Below are 25,485 nucleotides of genomic sequence, written 5' to 3' on the forward strand. Positions count from 1 at the left end.
GGGTAGTGTGGGGCACCGTCCGTGTTTCCCCCCGTGTGAGTGTGTCTGCGTGTGTACACACACCACATCCTCACAGGGCTGCAGCGATTACAGCCGAGTCACTGTGTCCTAGCTTGTGATTCTGCCTCTTGGGGCCAGGCCTCAGCATCTCTATACCTATCCATTTGTTGGCATGTCCTTGCATAGTGAACTCCTGCCTCCCCACTCCTCCCTCAGCCCTGTGTGCTTTGGGACCTGAGGCCAGAGGAGTAACCACATTTCTACCCCTACGCTGAGCTGGGAGGGCCCCAGGTCCCTGGCACCCAGACCCAGTGCTGCCAACAGCTCTCATGCCCACAGGCAAAGGAACTGCAGCACTCATACTGTCCTTCCTCCCAGGACAATCACTGGGTGTGGGGAAGTGAAACCTGGGAGAAAGAGCAGAAACGGAGAGGCAGGAGAAAGAGGAAGCAGGAGAGAATTCACGAGCAGGACCATAGCAGATGGGAAGAAATGGAGACAGCAGAGGGAGACCCACCCGTGGCTGCTGCCATTTCTTGCCTGGACAGCTGGTCTCTCTGTGCTCACCCTCACCCTGACACTTCTGTCCACTCCCAACCATGAGCAAGACGGCGAACCCTCTGAGCACCTAGGTCAAACCCTGCCCTGGCTCCTGTCTTCCTCGAGTGCAAGTTCTTTTTTTTTTTTTTTTTTTTGAGATGGAGTCTCACTCTGTCGCCCAGGCTGGAGTGCAGTGGCGACTTTGGCTCACTGCAACCTCTGCCTCTCCTGTTCACGCAATTCTCCTGCCTCAGCCCCCTGAGTAGCTGGGACTACAGGTGTGTACCACAATGCCAGACTAATTTTTTTTGTATTTTTTATTTGTATAATTTATTTATTTGAGATGGAGTCTCGCTGTGTCGCCCAGGCTGGAGTGAAGTGGCGTGATCTCGGCTCACTGCAACTTCCACCTCCTGGATTCAAGCGATTCTCCTGCCTCAGCCTCCTGAGTAGCTGAGATTACAGGCGTACGCCACCATGGCTAATTTTTGTATTTTTAGTAGAGACTGGGTTTCACCATGTTGGTCAGGCTGGTCTCGAACTCCTGACCTCGTGATCTGCCCGCCTTGGCCTCCCAAAGTGCTGGGATTGCAGGCGTGAGCCACCGCGCCCAGCCTTTTTTTGTATTTTAGTAGAGACAAGGTTTCACCATGTGGTCCAGGTGATCCCCTGGACTCAAACTCCCGACCTCAAGTGATCCCCCTGCCTCAGCGCGCTGGCTCATGCTTGTAATCTCAGCACTTTGGGAGGCCGAGGCGGGCAGATCACCTGAGGTCAGAAGTTCGAGACCAGCCTGAACAACATGGTGAAACCTCATGTCTACTAAAAAAAATACAAAATTAGCCGAGCATGGTGGCGCATGTCTGTAATCCCAGCTACCCAGCTACTTGGGAGGCTGAGGCAGGAGAATCGCTTAAACCTGGGAGGCAGAGGTTGTGGTGAGCCAAGATCTCTACATTGCACTCCAGTCTGGGCAACAAGAGTGAAACTCAGTCTCAAAAAAAAAAAAAAAAAAAGATGGGGGTCTTGCTTTGTCACCCAGGCTGGCATACAGTGGCACAGTCAGGGCTCACTGCAGCCTTGACCTCCCAGGATCAAGTGATCCTCCCACCTTAGCCTCCAGAGTAGCTGGGACCACAGGTGTACATTTTTTAAAACTGTTTTGTAGAGATAGGGTCTCACTGTGTTACCCAGGCTGGTCTCAAATGCCTGGATTCAAGTAATCCTCCCATCTCCGCCTCCCAAAAGTGCTAGGATTACAGGCGTGAGCCACCCCGCCTGGCCTGAACTACTATCTTTTATTGTCTTCTTCACTATCCCCCACTAAAGCAGGTTCCTGGTGGGCAGGAACTCCTCCCTTAACCTCTCTGGGCTTGTTTCCTCACCTTTAAAATGGGTGTTATCAGAGTCCCTGCATCTCAGAGTGTTGCTATGGTGACTGAATTGAGTTCATTAATGTAAGGCACTTTAACAGTGCCCAAGGTGCTCAATAAATAGATCTAACTACAGTAGTGTTCCCCACTGGTCCCCTGTGCCTTGATGCGGGGCAAAGGAATAGTGCAGACAGGCAGGAGGAGGCAGAGAGGGAGAGAGATGGAGTGGGGGAACGTCAGGGATGGAGACCCCGGGCAGGCGCCCAATGACACAGAGATCCGCAGTCCTCTGTCCATCTTTAATGGGGCCCCAGGTGGGCTTGGGGCACGGGTGTCCTTAAATACAGCCCCCATGGGCAAGGCAGCGGGGGCAGGGCGGGGCGGGGTGGGGCCGGGCCTGCCGGGGCGGGGCGGGGCGGGGCCTGCCGGGGCGGGGCGGGGCGGGGCGGGACCTCAGCTGCACTTGCAGGAGCGCACGATCATGTTGGACAGCTGCTCCACCTTGGGTTTGCGGCCCACGTAGTACACGATGGGCAGCGGCTCCAGCGCCTGCGGCACGCAGCACGGCGCCGCCGAGGCGCCCGGGTTATGCTGGTTGTACAGGGCCAGGACCTGCGGGCGGCGGGCGGGGTCAGGGCTCAGGGCTCGTGGAGGGAGGAAGACGGCTCTCCAATGCCCCATCCCCCACCCGCTACCACGCCAGCCTCTCTCACTTGGTCTCCCCGCATCCCCGTCCCCCTCTTCCCATCTCCAATTCGGTCTCTCTTATCTTCTAACATCCTATCTTATTCTGTCTCTCCCCACCTGTCTGATTTTCTTTTTGTTTTGAGACTGGGTCTCGCTCTGCCACCCAGGCTGGAGTATACTGGCGCGATCATGGCTCGCTGCAGCCTCAACCTCCTGAGCGCAAGCCATCCTCCCGCCTCAGCCTCCGAAGTAGCTCGAACCACAGGCAAGCGCCACCACTCCTAGATTTTTTTTTTCTTTTGGTAGAGATGGGCTCTCACTCTGCTGCCCGGGCTACTCTCGAACTCCTGGGCTCAAGCGATCCTCCTGCTTCAGCGTCCCAAAGTGTTGGTATTACCAGCGTGAGCTGCCGCGCCCGCCTGATTTTCTTTCTCAGTCTCTGTCCCTCCTTATCTTCGCCTCTTGCCTTGTTGTGTATCTGTCTTTGTCTCTCCTTGGCCTAACTCTGTGTCTGTATCTGCCTCTCTCATTTTGTCTCTCCATTTCTCTCTGCCTTTTTCCTTCCATCTCCCTGTCTCTCTTCTCCCCTTCACCCCCATCCCTCTGTTACTTCAGCTCTGTGGGTCTTCATATCTCATCTCCCTCTGCCCCCTGCTCAGAGCCCCTCTCTGGCTTCCTGCCTCTCTCCCCATCTCTTTATTCATTCCCCTCTCCACCCCATCCCTCTCTTTCTCCCCATCCTGCCAACTCGCCTCTCTGACTTTACTTCTCTTTCTCTCTCCTCTTCCTCCGTCCTGGCTCCCCCCAAGCGCATCTCATAGCCCAGTGGGCCAGACGTACCTTGCTGTACTGCGTGTCCAGGCTCCAAATGTAGGGGCAGGGCCCGAGGCAGAAGTTGGCATGGTAGCCCTTGGGCTCGTGGATCCACTTCCAGCCGAGGTCCTTGCGGAAGTCAATGTACAGCTGCCGCACGCAGCAGTTCTTCTCCGTGGAGCTGCAGGCAGGAGAGAGTGTCAGGGGCAGGGAGGGGCTACCACCACAGAAGCCACGTGCCCCTCCTCCCCAGGTGTGTGTGTCACCCTAGGTTGCCCCCCCAGCCCTATCTCCATCTGGGTCTCCCTTGCACCCCCTGTGTTAATAACAACACAAATAGTCATGATAATCACTAACACAGATTAAGCACTTCCTCCAGTGCTAAGAGCAATGTAATAATTAATCTCATGCAATGCTTAAGACAAGCCTGTAAGAAGCCAGATGACCATCCACAGGGGGCCTAAATAAATCATGGCATGCCCACACCCTGGAACATACAAAATAACACAGCTCCATGTAAACTGATCTGCTCTATTTGTGCAACATGTTTATTGAACTACTACTGTGTGCTGGGCTGGGATCTACTGCGGACTGAGGACAAATTAAACAGATAGAAATAGGCTAGGCATGGTGGCTCACGCCTTTAATCCCACCACTTTGGGAGGATGAGGTGGGAGGATCGCTGGAGTCGAGGAGTTTGAGGTTGCAGTGAACTGTGATAACACCACTGCATGCCAGCCTGGACAACAAAGTACAAGACCCTGTCTCTAAAAAAACTTCTTTCAATTTTTTTAAAAAAGAGACAGAAATCTCTGTCCTCCAGGGCCATGCTATAAATTGTCATGTCACTCCTCTGCTCTGAACCTGGCTCCATCTCACGGCAAATGCCCAAGTCCTCACCATGAGCCACAAGGTGCTACCAAATCTGGCTGATCTCAACTCCCTCTCTCATGCCTACTCCACTCCAGCCACACTGGTGTCCTGTCTGTTCCTCAGACAGTCTTATTTCGGGGCTCCTGCATCTGCTGTTCCCTCTGCCTGCCTTGCTAGTCCCACAGATACCCACTCCAGCTTGTTCCTTCACTTCTTTTTTTTTCTAATTTTTTTTTTTTGAGACAGAGTCTCACTCTGTCTCCCAGGCTGGAGTGCAGTGGCATGATCTCGGCTCACTGCAACCTCCACCTCCCAGGTTCAAGCGATTCTCCTGCCTCAGCCTCCCGAGTAGCTGGGATTACAGGCGTGTGCCACCACGCCCGGCTAATTTTTTTGTGTTTTTAGTAGAGACAGGGTTTCACCATGTTGGCCAGGCTGGTCTTGAACTCCTGACCTTGTGATCCGCCCACCTCGGCCTCCCAAAGTGCTGGGATTACAGACCTGAACCACTGCATCTGGCCCATTTATTCTTTTTAATTTGTTATTCTTTTTAGAGACACGGTCTCACTATGTTGCTCAGGCTGGTGTCGAACTCGGGCTCAAGCAATCTGCACGCCTCGGCCTCCCAAAGTGTTGGGATTACTGGCATGAGCCACCACATCTGGCCCCTTCACTTCATTTAAACCTTAGCTCAAATGTCCTTCACTCAGGGACCCTTAACTCCTAAAGCAGTGCCTGGAATGCAGTAGGTACTCAATAAATATCAGTTACATGACTGAACATCACCTCCTCAGAGATACCTTTCTGAGCCATCCTTTCCAAAATATCCAAGTGACTGTTAGTTCCATTTAGTGCAATATGGTATTGCAGTTATGCAAGAAAATATAAAAATGCCTGCATTTGAAATGGGGCAAAATCTTAATCACCGATGACGCTGGATGAGAGTTTACGGGCGTTCATTATCTTTATTGCTTTTGTATACATTTGAAATTTTCCATAATAAAGGAATTTAAATCAGAATAGGAAAAATAACAGTTCCCAATATCTATTACTCTCTGCCTGTCTTCTTCTGATTTATTTTACTTCTTAGAACTGTCAAAGAGGCCGGGTGCGGTGGCTCACGCCTGTAATCCCAGCACTTTGGGAGGCCAAGGCGGGTGGATCACCTGAGGTCAGATTGAGACCAGCCTGACCAACATGGCGAAACCCCGTCTCTACTAAAAATACAAAAATTAGCTGGGTGTGGCAGTGCTTGTCTGTAATCCCAGCTACTCAGGAGGCTGAGGCACAAGAATCCGCTTGAACCCAAGAAACAGAGGTTGCAGTGAGCCAAGATCGTGCCACTGCACTCCACCCAGGGCAACAGGGTGATAAGAAAAGAAAAAAGAAAGAAAAGAAAAGAAAAGAAAAAGTTGACAAGGCCTTTTTTTTTTTTTTTTTTTTTTTTTGAGACAGAGTCTCGCTCCGTCACCCAGGCTGGAGTGCAGTGGCACAATCTTGGCTCACTGCAACCTCTGCTCATAGATTGGTGGGGCCAGCCAGGCACAGTGGCTCACACCTGTCATCCCGGCACTTTGGGAGGCTAGGGCAGGCAGACTTGAGGACCCTGTCTTTACTAAAAATTCAAAAATTAGCTGGACGTGGTGGCAGGCACCTGTAATCCCAGCTACTGGGGAGTCTGAGGCAGGAGAATCGCTTGAACCCAACTTCAAGTGGCACCGGCTAACCTAGAGGCAAGAAAAAGCCTTTCCAAGAGCCACAGAAGCCTGAGAAGGAAGTCAAGAAACTGAGATCCCTGTGAACTCAGCCTGTACCACCCAATTTGGTTGGACCTCAGTTTCCTTATCTGTTCAGAGGTAGGAGCTACTAGATAAAATGAGGTGTTAAGCTGAGGGCCAAGGGGCCATCATGGGCAGGCTTGGGGAGGGCCCTGAGTGCCTGAGATCATATGCACATGTGTGTATGTATGCATGTATTTCTGGGAAAAAGGGTCCTGGCTTTCACTTTCTCACAGGAAGTTCTGAACTCACAAAAGGGGAAGAACTAGTGTCCAGAATCATCTTTTTTTTTTGAGATGGAGTTTCACTCCTGTTGCCCAGGCTGGAGCGCGATGGTGTGATTGTGATCTCAGCTCACTGCAACCTCCGTCTCCCGGGTTCAAGCAATTCTCCTGCCTCAGCCTCTCAAGTACCTGGGATTACAGGCATGCGCCACCATGCCCGACTAATTTTTTTTGTATTTTTAGTAGAGATGGGGTTTCACCATGTTGGCCAGGCTGGTCTCAAACTCCTGACCTCAGGTGACCCACCCACCTCGGCCTCCCAAAGTGCTGGGATTACAGGCGTAAGCCACCGCGCCCGGCTCAGAATCATCTTTAATGTGCAGTTCAACCCTAGCTGGAGTTCTGAGATCCTAGGATTTGAATAATCTGTGATACTGTTATCCAAGTCAGCAGCTCTCCATGTGGGCTCCCAGGACCAGCAGCAGCATCACCTGGGAACTGTGGGAAATGCAGATTCTCAGGTGGCACCCCAGGCCACTGAAATCAGAAATTGTGTGCGGGACTGGGAACAACAGTCCGTGTTGAACAAGCCCTCTAGGTGATCCTCTGACTCATTTTTTCAGGACACATTCGGGGCCTACCCTGCACCGGGCCTTGGGATACCCACAGCCCTTGCCCTTGCCAAGCCTCTTCCGTCCAGTCTCTCAAGACCTAGGCCAGGTGCAGTGACTCACACCTGTAATCTCAGCATTTTGGGAAGCCAAGACTGGTGAATCGCTTGAGCCCAAGGAGTTTAAGACCAGCCTGGGGAGCATAGTGAAACCCTGTCTCTACAAAACTTTTTTTTAAATAAAAGACCCAACAGAGACTGTTTGTTGAGTCAAAGATCTACTTAGGGCCCCAGGGGAGGCCCAGAGGCCTCACATCCACCTTGGATGTTGGAGAAAGGGGTTAGGAAGGAGGTAGTGTTCGAGCTGCCTTAAGAACAAATTTTCATATGAAAGTTTTTTTTTTTTTTGAGATGGAGTCTTGCTCTGTTGCCCCAGGCTGGAGTGCAGTGGTGCAATCTTGGCTCACTGCAACCTCCATGTCCCAAGTTCAAGCAATTTTCCTGGCTCAGCCTCCCGAGTAGCTGGGATTACAGGCACACACCACCATACCCAGCTAATTTTTCTGTATTTTTAATAGAGACAGGGTTTCACCATGTTGGCCAGGCTGGTCTTGAACTCCTGACCTCATGTGATCCACCCACCTCGGCCTTCCAAAGTGCTGGGATTACAGGTGTGAACCACCGCGCCCAGCTGGAAAGTTTCAAATGTACACAAAAGCAGCTTCAACAATGATCAACTCATGGCCAATTTCCATTGCATCTCTACCCCTATCCACTAACACTATCTCTCTTTTTTTTTTGAGACAGGATTTCACTCTGTCACCCAGGCTGGAGTGCAGTGGTGCAATCACAGCTCACTATGGCCTCCACCTCCTGGGGCTCAAGCCAACCTCCCACCTCAGCCTCCTGAGTAGCTGGGACTACAGGTACACACCACCAGGCCCAGCTACTTTTCATATTTTTTTTTGGGGGAGGAGATGGGGTTTCACCATATTGCCCAGGCTGGTCTCCAACTCTTAGGCTCAAGCAATCCTCCTGCCTTGGCCTCCCAAAGTGGTGGGATTATAGCTGTGAGCCACTGCACCCAGCCGACAATGGTTTATCTCAAAGCACATGCAATCCACCATGTTGCTTCATCCATAAATATTTCAAATGTATCTCTAATTAAGACTACTTTAAAACACAGTCACAATACCATGTAAGAAAATAAACAATTCCTTGATATCATCAAATATCTAGACAGAGTTCACATTTACCCAACTGTCTCATAAATATCTTTTTTTTTTTTTTTTTTAAAGCCTGTGTAAATAAAGATTCAAGTAAGGTCTACAATTGCAATTGGTTGATACGTCTCTTAGGATTTTTTTTTTTTTTTTTTTTTTAATTTTTGAGATGGAGTCTCACTCTGTCACCCAGGATGGAGTGAAGTAGTGCAATCTTGGCTCACTGCAACCTGTGCCTCCCAGGTTCAAGTGATTCTCCTGCCTCAGTCTCCCAAGTAGCTAAGACTACAGGCCCCTGCCACCATACTCTGCTAATTTTTGTATTTTTATTTATTTATTTGTTTATTTTTTTGAGACGGGAGTCTCACTCTTGTTGCCCAGGCTGGAGTGCAATGGCGCGATCTCGGCTCACTGCAACCTCCCCTTCCTGGGTTCAAGCAATTCTCCTGCCTCAGCCTCAAGAGTAGCTGGGATTACAGGGCCCACCACCACGCCTGGCTCATTTTTGTATTTTTAGTAGAGAGGAGGTTTCACCACGTTAGCCAGACTGGTCTCGAACTCCTGACCTCAGGTGGTCTGCCCACCTTGGCCTCCCAAAGTGCTGGGATTACAGGTGTGAGCCACGACACCTGGCCTAATTTTTGTATTTTTAGTACAGACAGGGTTTCACCATGTTGGCCAGGCTGGTCTCCAACTCCTGACCTCAAGTGATTTACCTGCCTCAGCCTCCCAAAGTGCTGGGATTACGGGCGTGAGCTACCATGCCTGGCCTCTCTTAGGACTTTTTTCAAAATCTACAAAATCATCTCTCTCTCTCTTTGTATATATATTCAGGGTCAACTATATATAGACTGACCCTTGGACAACATGGGTTTGAACTACATGGGTCCACTTACAAAATTCACCACTTACAGGTGAATTTTTCTTCCACCTCTGCCCTGAGACAGCAAGACCAACACCTTTTCTTCCTCCTCCTCAGCCTACTCAACATGAAGACCTTTATGATAAGCCACTTCCACTCAATGAATGGAAAATATACTTCCCCTTCCTTATGATTTTCTTAAGGACATTTTCTTTTCTCTATCTTATTTTAAAAATGCAGGCATAGGCCGGGAGCAGTGGTTCAAGCCTGTAAGGCCAGCACTTTGGGCGGCCGAGGCTGATGGATCACCTGAGGTCAGGAGTTCAAGACCAGCCTGGCCAACATGGTGAAACCTCGTCTCTACTAAAAATACAAAAATTACCCGGGTGTGGTGGCGGGCGCCTGAAATCCCAGCTATTTGGGAGACTGAGGCAGGAGAATTGCTTGAACCTGGGAGGCAGAGGTTGCAGTGAGCTGAGATCACTTCACTGCACTCCAGCCTGGGCGACACAGCTAGACTCTGTCTCAAAAAAACAAAGAATACGGCCGGGTGTGGTGGCTCACCCCGCAATCCCAGCACTTTGGGAGGCCAAGGCGGGTAGATCACTTGAGGTCAGGAGTTCAAGACCAGCCTGGCCAACATGGTGAAACCCCACCTCTACTAAAAATACAAAAGTTAGCCGGGCATGGTGGCAGGTGCCTGTAATCCCAGCTACTCAGGAGGCTGAAGCAGGAGAATTGCTTGAACCCCCGGGAGGTGGAGGTTGCAGTGAGCTGAGATAGTGCCATTACACTCCAGCCTAAGTGACAACAGCGAAACTCCGTCTCAAAAAAAAAAAAAAAAAAAGGATATAGGACATAATACATAAAACATGCAAAATATGTATTATTCGGCCGGGCACAGTGGCTTATGCCTGTAATCCTAGCACTTTGGGAAGCTAAGGCAGGCAGATTGCCTGAGCTCAGGAGTTCGAGACCAGCCTGGGCAACGCGGTGAAACCCCATCTCTACTAAAACACAAAAAATTAGCTGGGTGTGGTGGCGGGCACCTGTGGTCCCAGCTACTCGGGAGGCTGAAGCAAGAGAATCACTTGAACCCGGGAGGCAGAAGTTGCATTGAGCCGAGACCGCGCCACTGCACTCCAGCCTGAACGACAGAGACTCCGTCTCCAAAAAAAAAGAAAAGTATTAGTCAACTGTTTATGTTATGGATAAAGCAGAATTCCAGTCCACAGTAGGCTATTAGTAGTTAAGTTTTTGGGGAGTCAAAAGTTGTATGTGAATTTTTGGCTGCATGGGGGATACGTGTGTGTGTGTGTGTGTGTGTGTGTGTGTGTGTGTGTGTGTGCGCTTTCCCCTTCTTTGCATTGTATTTGATGAAGAAACTGGGTGAGGTTTCTTGCAGTCTGAGTTTTGCTGACCATTTCCTCTGTTCCTGTCTTTCTAGAAAACTGTTAGGATCTACAGTCCTGATCAGATTCAGGTTTGGTTTTTTTTTTTTTTTTTTTTTCCTGAGACAAGGTCCTGCTCTGTCCTGAAATGCAGTGACGTGATCCTGGCTGACTGCAGCCACAACCTCCTAGGCTCAAGCACTCCTGGCTCAGCCTCCTAATTAGCTGGGACTACAGGCACACACCACCCAGCCAGCTAGTTTTTTTGTGTTTCTTGTACAGAGACAGGGTTTTAACATGTTGCACAAGCTGGTCTTGAACTCCTAAGCTCAAGCGATCTGCCTGCCTTGGCCTCCCAAAGTGCTGGGATTACAGGCATGAGCCACCGCATCTGGCCTTCAGGTTTGATTTTTTGCCAAGACTTCCTAGGCAACATTGGGTCCCTCCTTACGGAGGCTCACATGGCTGGCTGTCTCCCTTTGTAATGTCAGCTGCTGTTGGCACTCAAGACCTCAATTTGTGGCTGGGCGCAGTGGTTCATGCCTGTAATCCCAGCACTTTGGGAGGCCAAGGCGGGCGGATCACGAGGTCAGGAGTTCGAGACCAGCCTGAGCAACATGGTGAAACCCAGTCTCTACTAAAAAAAACAAAAATTAGCCGGGTGTGGTGGCAGGCACCTGTAATCCCAGCTACTCAGGAGGCTGAGGCAGGAGAATCACTTGAACCTGGGAGGCGGAGGTTTCAGTGAGCCGACATCACGCCACTGCACTCCAGCCTGGGCAACAGAGCGAGACTCCGTCTCAAAAAAGACCTCAATTTGTTCATTGACAGGGTTGCTGGGCTGATGGCGCTAAGATCTGGTGGTGAAGGAGCCTGGGAACAGGGCTGATTTTCTGGCAGGGAAACAGCAGGTAGCAAAGCCCAGAGACATCACCAAAATATTTTAAGCAAGGGAGGAATAAGGTCAGATGATCACTCTAAATTTACAACATTCTAACTCTCCATTTCAACTTTCTAGGAATCCAACATTTCGGCTTTCTTAGACTGCAGTATTAGCATTCCAGCATCTTACGACTCTAACATTCTGACAGCATCTTCAACTCTCTAGGATTCCTACTTTCCAACCTTTGAGGATCTTGGCATTCCTGAATTCCAGTATGCCAATATTGCATCCCAACATTCCAAAGTTCTGAGCCATCACTCAAGAGGTTCAAGCTGACTCTTTTTTTTTTTTGAAATGGAGTCTCGCATCATTGCTCAGGCCGCAGTGCAGTGGCGCGATCTCGGGTCACTGCAACCTCCACCCCTCAGGTTCCAGTGATTCTCCTGCCCCAGCCTGGGTACCTGGATAGCCGTAATCCCAGCTGAGCAGCTGGGATTACAGGTGCCAGCCACCACACCCGGCTAATTTTTGTATTTTTAATAGAGATGGGGTTTCACCATGTTGGCCAGGCTGGTCTTGAACTCCTGACCTCAGGTGATCCGCCCACCTCAGCCTCCCAAAGTGCTGGGATTATAGGCGTGAGCCACCGCGCCCAGCCTGCTGCCACTTTCTATGAATAAAATCCCAGCATTCTAATATTCTAACATTCCAGCACTGAGTTCCAACATGCTGAGATACCAATATTCTGCTTTCTCCAACTCCAACATTTGTGGATGTGAATATTTCAAAACTGGATTCTACCACTGTGAGCCCAGTATTCAAGGGCTCCAACCTGCCAACACTGATGTCCACAACTGGCCAGTGGTGCAGGAATTCCACATGGGCCATCTTCCCATTTTGAATCCCCAAATTCTAGGATTCCAATGTTTCAGCTTTCCTTGAGTCCGACATTCTCCATTTCAGTAATTAACACCGAATTCTAGCATTCTAGAATCCCAGCATTCTAGAACCTCAACCTGCCACCAATTTAGGGATTCAAGATGGTGACCTTCCAACTTTGAATTCCAACAATCGCAGGGTTCAACTTTCTAACATTCTGTGATTCCAACACTCCAGCAAGAAAGCAAGGCCGGGCGCGGGGGCTCACGCCGTAATCCCAGCACTTCGGGAGGCTGAGGCAGGCGGATCACGAGGTCAGGAGATCAAGACCATCCTGGCTAACACGGTGAAACCCTGTCTCTACTAAAGATACAAAAAAATTAGGCAGGGTGCACTGGCTCACGCCTGTAATCCCAGCACTTTGGGAGGCTGAGGTGGGTGGATCACGAGGTCAGGAGATCGAGACCATGCTGACTAACACGGTGAAACCCCGTCTCTACTAAAAATACAAAAAAATTAGCCAGGCGTGGTGGCAGGCGCCTGTAGTCCCAGCTACTCAGGAAGCTGAGGCAGAAGAATGGCGTGAACCCGGAAGGCGGAGCTTGCAGTGAGCTGAGATAGTGCCACTGCACTCCAGCCTGGGCGACAGTGTGAGACTCTTTCAAAAAAAAAAAATTAGCTGGGCATGGTGGCACGTGCCTGTAGTCCTAGCTACTCGGGAGGCTGAGACAGGAGAATCGCTTGAACTCGGGAGGCGAAGGTTGCAGTGAGCCGAGATTGTGCCACTGCACTCCAGCCCAGGTGACAGAGTGAGACTCTGTCTCAAAAAAGAAAAAAAAGGAAACTGATCTCAACATTACAAGACTCCCAGTTCTTTTTTTGGTTTTCGTTTTTTTGCTTTTTGTAGCTGGGATTATAGGCGCCCACCACCAAGCCTGGCTAATTTTTGGATTTTTAGTAGAGACAGGGGTTTCACCATGTTGGCCAGGCAGGTCTCAAACTCCTCACCTCAGGTGATCCACCTGCCTCGGCCTCCCAAAGTGTTGGGATTACAGGCGTGAGCCACCGCGCCTGGCACAAGACTCCCGGTTCTTACACTCAGACCTCATCCGTGAGCCCTCCAAGCTAAAGGAGACAGATGCTCAGCCCAAGCACAGCAGCAGCCAGGTGTCCAACCTGGAGCACCTGGTCAGCAGATGGCAGTCATGCCCCCAGCCTGGAAGGCCTCCATCCAAGGCTACAAGGCTCACCTGAAGCAGTAGTTGGTGTCCAGGGCTCGGCGGTGCCGGGAGCTTTGCAGATGCTGGGCCCTCTCCAGTGGGGTGGCCATGAGAAGCAGGAAAGGCCGGTTCATGCCGTGAATGGTGGCCAGGTCACCTCGGCGGCCGGTAGTGAACCCTGCTTTGGTGTGGGAGTCAGGGGATGGGGACATACACACACACTCTCAGAGGGATAGATAAGTGGGGCGTGGGGCAGATGGGAACACACACACGCACACACACATCATGGCTGGGCATAGCCAAGGAAGCAGGCCTCACCGTTGATGTCCACTTGCAGTGTGTTATCTTTGCTGTCACAGGAGCAGTGGGCACTAAGGCGAAAGCCCTCAATTTCCCCTGTATGAGTGGTGAGAGGGAAGCCAGTCTGAGAGTGCAGCTCACCCAGTCCCTGGAGGAAGAGGAAGGAAGGAGCAAACCCCAGGGGGTTCCTTCCTGCCTCCCCCACTCACCCAACTCTGCCTTCTCACTGCAGCTTTTTTTTTTTTTTTTTTTTGAGACAAGGTCTCGCAGCCTCAACCTCCCAGGCTCAAGCAATCCTCCCATCTCAGCCTCCCGAGTAGCTGGGACCACAGGCGCGTGCTACCACGCATGGCTAATTTTTTTTTTTTTTTTGAGATGGAGTCTGGCTCTGTTGCCCAGGCTGGAGTTCAGTGGCGTGATATCAGCTCACTGCAACCTCCACCTCCCAGGTTCAAGCGATTCTCCTGCCTCAGCCTCCCAAGTAGCTGGGATAACAGGCATCCACCACCACACCCGGCTAATTTTTTGTATTTTTAGTAGAGATGGGGTTTCACCATGCTGGCCAGGCTGGTCTCAAACTCCTGACCTCAGGTGATCCGCCAGCCTTGGCATCCCAAAGTGCTGGGATTACAGGCATGAGCCACTGCATCCGGCCTACATGGCTACTTTTTAAATTTTCTGTAGAGACAGAGGTCTCGCTATGTTGCCCAGGCTGGGCTCAAGCAATCCTCTTGCCCTGGCCTCCCAAAGTGCCGGGATTACAGGCATGAGCCACTGCACCCGGCCAGCATCAGTCTCTTGAATGAATGAGTGAATGATGTTTTCTAAGCTCCTACAATGTACCGAAGCCTGTGCTGTGTGCTTGGGACTCAGCATTGACCAAGACAGATGAGCTCCTTCTAGGCCTTTGTCGAACAGCCCAGGACACTTCTCCCAGTGCCCACCTGCTCCCTAATCCCTATTTTTTCTTTTTCTTTTCCTTTTTTTTTTTGAGATGGAGTTTCACTGTTGTTGCCCAGGCTGGAAGTGCAATGGCACGATCTTGGCTCACCGAAACCTCCACCTCCTGGGTTCAAGCAATTCTCCTGCCTCAGCCTCCCGAGTAGCTGGGATTACAGGCGTGCACCACCACGCTCAGCTAATTTTGTATTTTTAGTAGAGACGGGGTTTCTCCATGTTGGTCAGGCTGGTCTCGAACTCCCGATCTCAGGTGATCCACCCACCTCAGCCTCTCAAAAAGTGCTGGGATTACAGGCGTGAGCCACCGCGCTGGGCCCCCCTAATCCCTATTTTTTCATGTGGCCAAACTACTATTTATCCTGTGAGTCTCCACACAATCACCCTCACACAGCAAGCCCTCCTAGACTCCCCAGATGGGTCCGGGTGCCTTCTCTGGGCTCCCAACAGCACTTAGGGCATCCCCCATCCTGCATGCCTCCCTGTCCCGGCCTTGTCCTCCCTGCTGGTGCCTCCCCATCCCATCCTTGATCATTCTAGGTCATTCCTGCCTGGTGGGGCCTTGACAAGATCTCTTAGGTGTCCAGAAGTGACTGTGGGCCCCATAAGGGCAGAATTGAGGGCTGTCTTGGTTATCACTATGTCCCCCACACCACCCAGCACAGGGCCAGGCACACAGCAGGAACCTGTGGGCAATTATTGAATAAAAGCATAAATGAGAGGGAGGTGAGGGAGAGAGATAGGGGCACCATGGGCCCTGCCAGGAACCAGACAGAGACAATCATCTCCTGGACAGATCAAATGAGTTAGGCTCTCCCTGGCCTCTGGACAATCATCTCCTGGACAGATCAAATGAGTTAGGCTCTCCCTGGCCTCCAGGCCTTTGCACAGGCTGTTCCCTTTGCCTGGAATTGTTTTTTTTTTTTGTTTTGAGATGAGATCTCACTCTTTCATGTAGGCTGGATTGCAGTAGTGTGATTATGGCTCACTGCAGCCTCGACCTCCCAGGCTCAGGTGATTCTCCCACCTCAGTCTCCCAAGCAGCTGGAACTACAGGCACGTGACAGCATGCATGGCTAATTTTTGTATTTTTGTGTAGAGACCAGGTTTCGCCATGTTGCCCAGGCTGCTCTCAAACTCCTGAGCTCCAGTGATCCATCCTCCTTGGCCTTCAAAAGTGCCGGGATTACAGGCATAAGCCACCGTGCCCAGCCCCAGGATACTCTTACACCTCTCCTTTTCCTGACCATTCTACTCATCCCTTCAACATCAGCTATGGTGCCCCTCCTCCAGGAAGCCCTCCCTGATTCTGGGCTGGGTCAGGTACCTCCTTTGGGCTCCCCATCCCAGTCCCACCCACTCTGGGTCATCACTGCCTTACAGGTCTGTTCCCCAGCTACCTAGCCAATGGACTATATGAGCTCTGTAAGGGCAAGGATGGGGCTGTTTTGGTCATTGCTGTGTCCTTAGCATCACCCATCACAGGGCAGGGCAGAGAGGTGCTCAGGAAACGGATTAGCCAATCACTCAGGTTTCCATGCCACAGAGGGGAGCCAGGTCTCAGCACTTTCACACCAGTATGGGGCGGAGAGGGGTCCTAGGCAAAGTGACCCCAGGACAAACAATGGGGTGGACCCCAATGAGAAACAGGGGTGGGACACACAAGTAATCCTCACCTCCGCGGCTCAACCACTGCCGCACAACTCCGGTGACATCAAAAGACAACCACTCCGGCGAGTCGCTGGGTGCCAGCAGCCGGTTGCTGAGGTATCGCCAGGAATTGTTGCTGTATTTCTAGAGGATGATGAAGGCAGGAGAGAGACAGTGGGTAGATGCTGTCACACCCCCACATATACTAACTGAATCCTTCACCCCATCTGCTTCCCCAAACAGGCTTCCAGAAAGTTCCCAGGCACTACCCTCTCAGACAGCCACCTGTGTGGTCCTGTGGCACCCATCCTCCCCCACAGTACCCATGAGAGGAGGAGTGGAGAAAACGCTCAGGCTGCGGTCAAGGCACCTTCACACAGCTCAGCTGAAGGTGTTTTCTTGCCTTCTCCAGGCCTGTTTCCTCATTGGTGAAATGCTAAGCCCCACTCAGCGTGGACAGCCCACAATGCTAAAATTCTGCTGCTAACATTCTGGGCCAGGCACAGTGGCTCACGCCTGTAATCCCAGCACTTTGGGAGCCCAAGGCGGGTGGATCACTTGAGGGCAGGAGTTCAAGACCAGCCTGGCCAACATAGTGAAACCCCATCTCTACTAAAAATACAAAAATTAGCCAGGCATGGTGGCACACGCCTGTAGTCCCCACTATTTGGGAGGCTGAGGCAAGAGAATTGCTTGAGCCCGGGAGACACGGACTGCAGTGAGCCAAGATCGCGCCACTGCACTCCAGCCTGGGCGACAGGACGAGACTTCTTCTCAAAATAATAATAATAAATAAATAAATAATAAATACAATAAAATTCTGCTGCAAACATTCTGGGGTTTGCTGAGCATACGGTTCTGCAAATTTGACACCCTGAATTCTCAGTAACTTAGAGGTCATTTCTAATGATTCCGGATGGGCACGGTGGCTCACGCCTTGTTATCCCAGCACTTTGGGAGGCCGAGGCGGGTGGATCACCTGAGGTCAGGAGTTCAAGACCAGCCTGGCCAACATAGTGAAACCTCATCTCTACTAAAAATACAAAAATTAGCCAGGCGTGGTGGCACACGCCTGTAATCCCAGCTACTCAGGAGGCTGAGGCAGGAGAATCACTTGAACCCAAGACACAGAGGTTGCAGTGAGCCGAGATTGCACCACTGCACTCTCGCCAGGGTGACAGAGTGAGACTCTGTCTCAAAAAAAAAAAAAAAAAAGAAGTCATTTTGTGATTCAAATGTTTGATAATATCCCAAGATTTCCACTTCTAGAGCCTGAGAAGCTTTAGAAGACTAATGTTCTATAAACCCAAGAGTCTGCCATGCCGCACCTAGATGCTGCAGGTACCCAACATCTGTGCAGAATAATTTTCTGGGCCGGGCACAGTTGCTCACGCTTGTAATCCCAGCACTTTGGGAGGCCGTGGCGGGAGGGTCACCAGAGGTCAGAAGTTCAAGACCAGCCTGACCAATATGGAGAAACCTTGTCTCTACTAAAAATACAAAATTAGCTGGGCGTGGTGGTGCATGCCTGTAATCCCAGCTGCTCGGGAGGCTGAGGCAGGAGAATCGCTTGAACCCAGGAAGCAAAGGTTGTGGTGAGCCAAGATGGTGCCACTGCACTCCAGCCTGGGCAACAGGAGCAAAACTCCATCACAAAAAAAAAAAAAAAAAAAAAAAAAGAAGAATTTTCTGGGGCTGGATAGTCCACTCCAGGGACTGCAGAATAAAGCTGAATTCCCCAGACTCCAAGAAGCCAAGCTAACATAGGACAAAGTTCTCTCACTGTGAAAGTCTGAAATCTACCATCCTATGAGTTTAACATTCCCTCTGATATGGATTCTAGCTCATAGAAACTGCTAGAGCCTTCAGCCCTTCCAGATGCCCCAGTCCTCTTGGAAGCTCCCTATCTTCTAGAGCAGTGCTGTCCTAAAGAACTTTCTGGAAATGTGCTTTATCTGCAACATCCAAAATAGTAGCTGCTAACCACATGTGACTATAGAGTACTAGAAATATGGCCAGTGAGAATGAGGATTTCTTTTTCATTTTTATTTTTTGAAACAGAGTCTCGCTCTGTTGCCCAGGCTGGAGCGCAGTGGTATGATCTCCGTTCACTGCAGTCTCCACCTCCTGGGGTCAAGCGATTCTCCCACCTCAGCCTTCCGAGTAGCTGGGATTACAGGCGCCCGCCACCACACCTGGCTAATTTTTGTATTTTTAGTAGAGATGGAGTTTCATTATGTTGGCCAGGCTGGTCTTGAACTCCTGACCTCAAATGATCCACCCACCCTGGCCTCCCAAAGTGCGGGGATTGCAGGCATGAGCCACCACACCTGGCCTATACATATATTTTTGAGACGGTCTCGCTCCATCACCCAGGCTGGAGTGCAGTGGCGCAATCACAGTTCACTACAGCCTCGACCTCCTGGACTCAATCCTCCCACCTCAGACTACTGAGTAGCTGGGACTAGAGGCCCGCATCACCATAACAGGCTAATTTTAGTATTTTTTGTGGAGATGAAGTTTCAACATGTTGCCCAGACTGGTCTCGGACTCCTGGGCTCAAGCAATCTGCCTGCCTCGGCTTCCCTAAGTGCTGGGATTAGAGGTGTGAGCCACTATGCCTGGCCCTAAATTTTTAATTTAATTTTAAATAATTTAAATTTTAATCAAGCTAAATGTGACTAGTGGTTGTCATATTGGACAGAATGATTCTAGAGCCCCCAACCTTTTCAGAGATTCCAACTTTCAAGAATCCTGCGTCCTTAAAGAGTCCAACTCCTAAGATTCCAGCCTTCTAAGTGTTTAACATCCTAGGATGCAAAGAGTCTGAACATTTAAAAGCGCTCTAGATTCCGGGTGCGGTGGCTCACGCCTGTAATCCCAGCACTCCGGGAGGCTCAGGTAGGAGAATCACTTGAGGGCAGGAGTTTGAGACAAGCCTGGCCAACATGATAAAACTCCGTCTCTACTAAAAATACAAAAATTAGCCCAGCGTGTTGGCACATGCCTGTAATCCCAGCTACTCGGGTGGCTGAGGCAGGAGAATCACTTGAACCCAGGAGGCGGAGGTTGCAGTGAGCCGAGATCACGCCATTGTACTCCAGCCTGGGCGACAGAGCAAGACCTCATCTCAAAAAAAAAAAAAAAAAAAAAGAGGCCAGGCGCAGTGGCTCACGCCTGTAATCTGAGCACTTTGGGAGACCGAGGTGGGTGGGTCATGAGGTCAGGAGATCGAGACCATCCTGGCCAACATGGTAAAACCCCGTCTCTACTAAAAATATAAAAATTAGCTGGGCATGGTGGCACGCACCTGTAATCCCAGCTACTTGGGAGGCTGAGGCAGGAGAATCACTTGAACCCAGGAGGCGGAGATTGCAGTGAGCTGAGGTCGTACCACTGCACTCCAGCTTTGCAACAGAGCGAGACACAGTCTCAAAAAAAAAAAAAAAAAAGAGTCCTAGGATTGTATGGTTTGTATTCCTCTATCCTTCAGGGACCATCTAGGTGGACCTTGTAACCAGCCGACCCACAGCCACTCCCCTGGTCACAGCTCACCCTCTCCAGCCCATGCCCTGACCTTTCTTCTGGCTCATGTCCTCACCTGGTACAGCTCCACGTGCTGCTCCACTTTTAACTTGAGCCTCAGCAGACGCAGCTCTGCCCGGGAGAGCAACACGGGTTCAGGTACTGCTTCTCGGAGCTCTGATGTGTTGAAGAACATATATATGCTGTGTGTACTCTGCTTGAACTTGTCATAGATTTCTAGCAGGGAGAAATGAAGGGAGGTGATCAGGGGTTTGGCAGAGGTGAGGGGAGCTGGTGCTCCCAAGTCTAGGAGTTTTGGAGCTGACAGCTCTGGGGTGGAGTCAGTCTCTGATACCTTTTATTTATTTATTTAAATGATTTTTTTTTTTTTTTTTTTTTGAGACGGAGTCTCACTCTGTCACCCAGGCTTGGAGTGCAGTGGCGCGATCTCTGCTCACTGCAACCTCCGCCTCTGGGGTTCAAGCAATTCTCCTGCCTCAGCCTCCCGAGCCGCTGGGACTAAAGGCGCATGCCACCATGCCCAGCTAAGTTTTGTATTTTTAGTAGAGATGGGGTTTCACCATGTTGGCCAGGATGGTCTCGCTCTCCTGACCTCATGATCCACTCACCTCGGCCTCCCAAAGTGCTGGGATTACAGGTGTGAGCCACCGTGCCCAGCCCCGACTGTGATACTTTTTAGCTGTGTGACCTTGAGGAAGTGGTTTCTCCCCCTGGGTTTGTTTCCTCCTCTGTAAAACGGGTCCTAACCACACCCTCTCTCATGTAGCATCATCAGTCAAGTAGACTAAGGCTGGCACCAAGGGGAACCACTCTGTTTGCTCCGGCCTTCCTTGCCCCAAATGCAAGAGCCCCTAAAATGCAGAGTAAGGATCAAGGGCACAGGCTTTGGACTCAGATAGTGCCTCTGCTGCCTCTCGGCTGTGTGACCATGGGCAGTTAACACCCTCTTTCTGAATGTCAGTTTCCTGTTATTCTTTGAAAAACAGCAATAACATTAAGCTCCCTGCATTCCCACCCAGACTCTCCTAATTTAAGCGCTGTGTAACCTTGGGCAAGTGAATTCCTCTCTCTCAGCCAGGTGTAAGACAAGACAGAGTGACTCTAGAACCCATTCCAGGATTATAGTGGGAAATTAGATGACCCAGGTCAAGCCACGTGGCACCAATTCTGCATACACTGGTCACTCAATCATGTATACGTCTAAGAGCGCTGGCTGGGCGCAGTGGCTCACGCCTGTAATCCCAGTACTTTGGGAGGTCGAGGTGGATGGATTACCTGAGGTCAGGAGTTCGAGACCAGGCTGGCCAACATGGTGAAGCCCCGTTTCTACTAAAAATACAAAAATTAGCCAGGCATGGTGGCGGACGCCTGTAATCCCAGCTACTTGGGAGGTTGAGGCATGAGAATCGCTTGAACCTGAGAGGCAGAGGTTATAGTGTGCTGAGATTGTGCCACTGCACTCCAGCCTGGGTGACAGAGTAAGACTCTGTCTCAAAACAACAAAAACAACAACAAAAAAAACACAAAACAGTGCTATTTACCAGATGCTATTTAAAGCACTTTACAAAGATGAAGACATTTAAACCTCACAACCTTATACTATTATTATACCCATTTAATAGATGGAGAAACTGAGGCACCAAGATTAAGTAATTTGCCCCAAGGTCACATAGCTGCAGACTGGGATTCAAACTCAAGTTGTCTCGTTCCAGAGACTGTGCTTTTTTTCCCCCCAAGAGACAGGGTCTCACTCTGTCCCGCAGGCTGAAGTGCAGTAGCACAACCATGGCTCACTGCAGGCTGGAACTCCTGGGCTCAAGGGATCCTCACGCCTCAGCCTCCCAATATGTTGAGATCACAGGCATGAGCCACCACACCCACCCAGCTAGAGACTGTGCTCTTAACCCCTAAGTGATTCTTCCACTTCTTTTTATTATTAGTTTTCCACCCTTAACTCCCTTCCCCAGCTGGTTAGGGAAAGTGAAGTTCATTCTGGGTAGGAATGGCTGTAGTGGGGAGAAAAGGAATTAAGGTGTTTTCTTTTCTTTTTTTTTTTTGAGACAGAGTCTCTGTCACCCAGGCTGGAGTGCAGTGGCGCAATGTTGGCTCATGGCAACCCCCGCCTCCCAGGTTCAAGTGATTCTCCTGCCTCAGCCTCCCAAGTAGCTGGGAATTACAGGCGCCGCCCGCCACCCTGCCCAGCTAATTTTTGTATTTTTAGTAGAGACCGGGTTTCGCCATGTTGGCCAGGCTGGTCTCGAACTCCCGACCTCAGGTGGTCCACCCGCCTTGGCCTCCCAAAGTGCTGGGATTACAGACGTGAGCCACGGCGCCCAGCCAAGGTATTTTCTAGTTTAGGAAAAGTTTGGAGTGGGGATGAGGGAACAGGCCATGAACTGCTGGATCAACTGGGGCAACTGCTTCCAGCCTCCTATAGTGGGGGTGTGAAAAGAGACTGATGAGAAAGGCAGAGGAAACCCCTTCCTTACGGCCCCCTTCGATCCTCCTCCTCCTCCCGAGTCTCCCTCCCCACCCAGCCCCAATAAGCCCTATTCTTGGCCCGGAGGTTATTCAGCAAACCCCAAAGGAAAGGCAGAGCCTTGGCTGGGGAAGACAGATAGGGAGGAAGAGAGAGAGGAGGGAGAGGAAGGGTTGGAGGGTGATGCAGAAAGGGAGAGGCGGGGAGATGCCAGAGACAGAGACTAGGCGACAGGACCGTGGAGGAGAAAAATAGAAACGGAGAGAAAATAGTCGGAGAGACAAAAACCAGGAGACCCATGCGTGGACAGAGAGACTAACAGAGAGGAAAAGAAAGAGGCAGATGGGGAGACACGTGGGAGACGAGACACATGTGCATTTGTTGGGGAGAGGAGGATTGGAGGTGTCAGTGTTAAAGGAACCTCTACAACGAAGGTGAAGCCACGGAAGATAAGGCAAGGCTGAGACTTGGGTGCGGAGTGTGCGTCATTGGGCTGGAGCCGTAAACTGGCGCAGGAATGGGCAGAGAACCCGCAAGGCCACACCGCCCAAGAGTCAGTGAAACCTGAGGGATGTTCCCCAAGGTTCTGAACCACGCGGGACGCCTGGGTCCTCGCATGGATGCCGACGGGGCCGGCTGAGTGGGAGCCCCGCCCGTAGCTGGGGTGAGGAGGGCGGGAGGCGCCGCAGCCAGGAGGGCGGGGACCAGACCTGCCCCGTCTCGCCCCGGGCTCCGCGAGCGATCCCCGCCCCCGCCGGGGGCATGGGAAGGAAAGGGAAGGGAGGAGGGTGAGGCCGCCGGACGCTGGGGTTTCCCCAGCCACCCTGAGAGGCACTGGGACTTTGGGGTCCAGACTGCCAGCGTTTAGCGCAGTGGGGTCCTCCTGCCCCTTGGTGGAAGCGCAGGCTCCTCCCCCCGCGCGTGGCACCCACGTGGGGCTTTCTCACTCCTCCCAGCTTGGTTTTCTCACCTCGGTCTTGTAGAGTCACCCCCCCCCCAGCACTTCCCCTGCGGCTGGACTCCGCTCAGCCCATTCCCCTGCATCCTGCAGCGAGTGGAGTGGCTCGCTGCTCGCAGCGTGGATGGCGCTGGGTATCTCTCCTCCGCCCCGCTCACACCACCTTTCCCACGCTTGTCTCCCCTCTCGGTAAAGCCCTTCCCATGACCCAGGATTCTAGGTCTTCTGGAAGCTCAATTCCCCCGCTGGGCTCCCCACTCTATCCCTCACGTCCCTGTGTGAAACACCGAGGACACCTCTGCATCCCGGGCGCCCTCCCGGGTCTCCGCTCCTCTCCCGCTTGCCTCCTCCTTCCAATAACCTCCTGTCCCTTTCTCCCCACATTTATCACACCCACCTCTGTTTCTCTTTCTTCGACTCTCCCCCACCCCCGCATCCCGCGTGTTCCTGGCAGCCTCTGGAAGTGGGTCCGCTCTCACTTTCCTGGCACCCCCTGGGGTTGCCTTCATCTAGCTTTTCTGTCCTTCTTGAATCTTTCCACCTCAGGACCCCCAAGCTCTGGGTCAACTTTCTCCAGCGCCTCTCCTTTCCCAAATGCTGGGGTCTTCGCTTCTCCCACACCAGGCTCCCCTCTCTGCACCTGGCACCCCACGACCCCCCCATTCAACGCACCCTGGAAGAGGGAGCCTTCTATCCTCCCCCTATTGCTTGTCTCCCTCTAGGGGACTCCCCCGACGACCCCGCATGTTTCTGTCGCCCTCTAGAAGCGGTGCACTTCGCTATCTTCTCCTCTCCAAGACCAGATACCTGGGTGGTAGGGGGCTCAGTGCCATCCTCTTTCGGACACCCCCCTCCCACCATCCGACGTTCCCTTTGCCCCGGGGGGTCCTCTTCCTCCAGCCAGTTTCTTCTGCCAGTCACTTCCTACCCGTGGCCCCGGCACTCCGGCGCCCCCTGGGGGCCCCCCTCCCGGCTCCCCTGCCCCTCCGAGCTCACCGTTGTGGGTTTCCACCATTAGCACGCGGGTGACCTCCTTGGCGTAGTAGTCGGCCTCAGGCTCGGGCTCCGGCTCTGCACTCTCCCCGGCCACCCGGTCGCGGGTGCTGTTGTAGAGGGCGAGCACGGCCTCGGGCAGCGGGCCGGGCGGCACCTCCCCCTGGCTCGGGGGGCTGGCGAGCCGCAGCTTGGACAGGATCTGGCCGCGGATGGCCTCGATGCGCTTGCGCTTCACCAGCTCCATGTCGATAGTCTTGCAGGTGGATAGTCCCGCGGCCGGCCGGCCAGGCGTCAGTACCAGTAGCCACAGCAGCGGTAGCAGCAGCGGCAGCAGCCGCAGCCCGGAGGGCGGCATGGGGGAGGCGGCGCCCCCCGGCACTGCCGAGAGCGCGAACAGGGCTGGTGTGGTGGGGAGGCCCCGCCCCTGCAGGGGCTGGGGGTCTCCCGGGAAAAGGTAGGAGGGCCTCGAGGGAAAGCTGAGGTCCTCAGAGAGAAGGGCGCAGTGGTGGAGGGGAGGCTCAGACCGGGGGTGTCTCAGTATCCCACGGAAATAACCTAGATGGGCGCGATCTGGTACCAGAAGGTGGGTGGTCTTGAATAGGGGATCTGTGGCAGGTCGGAGAGAGATCCGTCTCCTGGAGGAGAAAGGGTCTAGGATGCGCAGGGGCTCGGGAGACAGGCCGGGAATGAAAGCGGCGTGCAGGGGGTGCGCCCGAGGTCTGGGGAAAAGTCTTTGCGGGAGGCCGGGTCGGCGACTCCCGAGGGCTGGTCCGGAATGGGGGCGCCTGAGGGACGTCGTGTAGGGGGCAGGGAGGGAGCAAGCGTCCCCGGCGGCAAAGGGAGGCGGTCTGGGGTCCCCAAGTCCTGACTCCTCGCGGGGCAGCGTCGCGCCAAGAGGTCCCCGCGCCTCCGGCTCCCAGCGGCAACGGAAAAGTCTCAAAAGTTTTTTTCCTCTTCTCCCGACCAGCTCGTCCCTCCTCCCGCTCCTCCTCCCCCTCCTCCCCGCAGTGGCGGGGGCGGCGGCGGCTCGTCTCAGACTCTGGGGCCTCAGGCTGCTCCTCGGCGACTCCTTCCTCCGCTCCGGGCCGAGGCCGGCCCCGCGGTCGGCTCAGAGCCGGGGGGGTGCCCCGGACGGGGCGTCCCCCCTGCCCCCGGCCGGGGCCCTCGCTGTCTGGCTGATCCGCGGAGGGAGGTGGGAGGGAGATGGCCCAGGGCGCGAAGGGCGGCGGCGGCGGGGACCGGC

General features: G+C 52.6%; 1 protein-coding gene across 2 annotated transcripts; it reads right to left on the reverse strand.

The window, feature by feature from the left end:
* Positions 1–2,193: 2,193 nt before the first annotated feature.
* On the reverse strand, positions 2,194–24,610 carry TGFB1 (transforming growth factor beta 1). 2 transcript variants are annotated; one of them, XM_054466082.2, is made up of 7 exons: positions 24,243–24,610; positions 19,865–20,025; positions 16,290–16,407; positions 13,675–13,752; positions 13,387–13,534; positions 3,441–3,594; positions 2,194–2,525 (listed from the first exon to the last, which is right to left on the reverse strand). In XM_054466082.2, exons 1-7 carry the CDS (start codon positions 24,595–24,597, stop codon positions 2,367–2,369), a joined length of 1,173 nt encoding a protein of 390 aa, XP_054322057.2. In that variant the 5' UTR covers positions 24,598–24,610; the 3' UTR covers positions 2,194–2,366. The 2 variants fall into 2 exon arrangements, with proteins under 2 accessions (XP_054322057.2, XP_063514251.1); XM_063658181.1 differs by having other exon boundaries at positions 13,387–13,537.
* Positions 24,611–25,485: the final 875 nt, after the last annotated feature.

Source organism: Pongo pygmaeus, chromosome 20 (genome assembly GCF_028885625.2).
Source record: "Pongo pygmaeus isolate AG05252 chromosome 20, NHGRI_mPonPyg2-v2.0_pri, whole genome shotgun sequence".
NCBI lineage: Eukaryota > Metazoa > Chordata > Mammalia > Primates > Hominidae > Pongo > Pongo pygmaeus.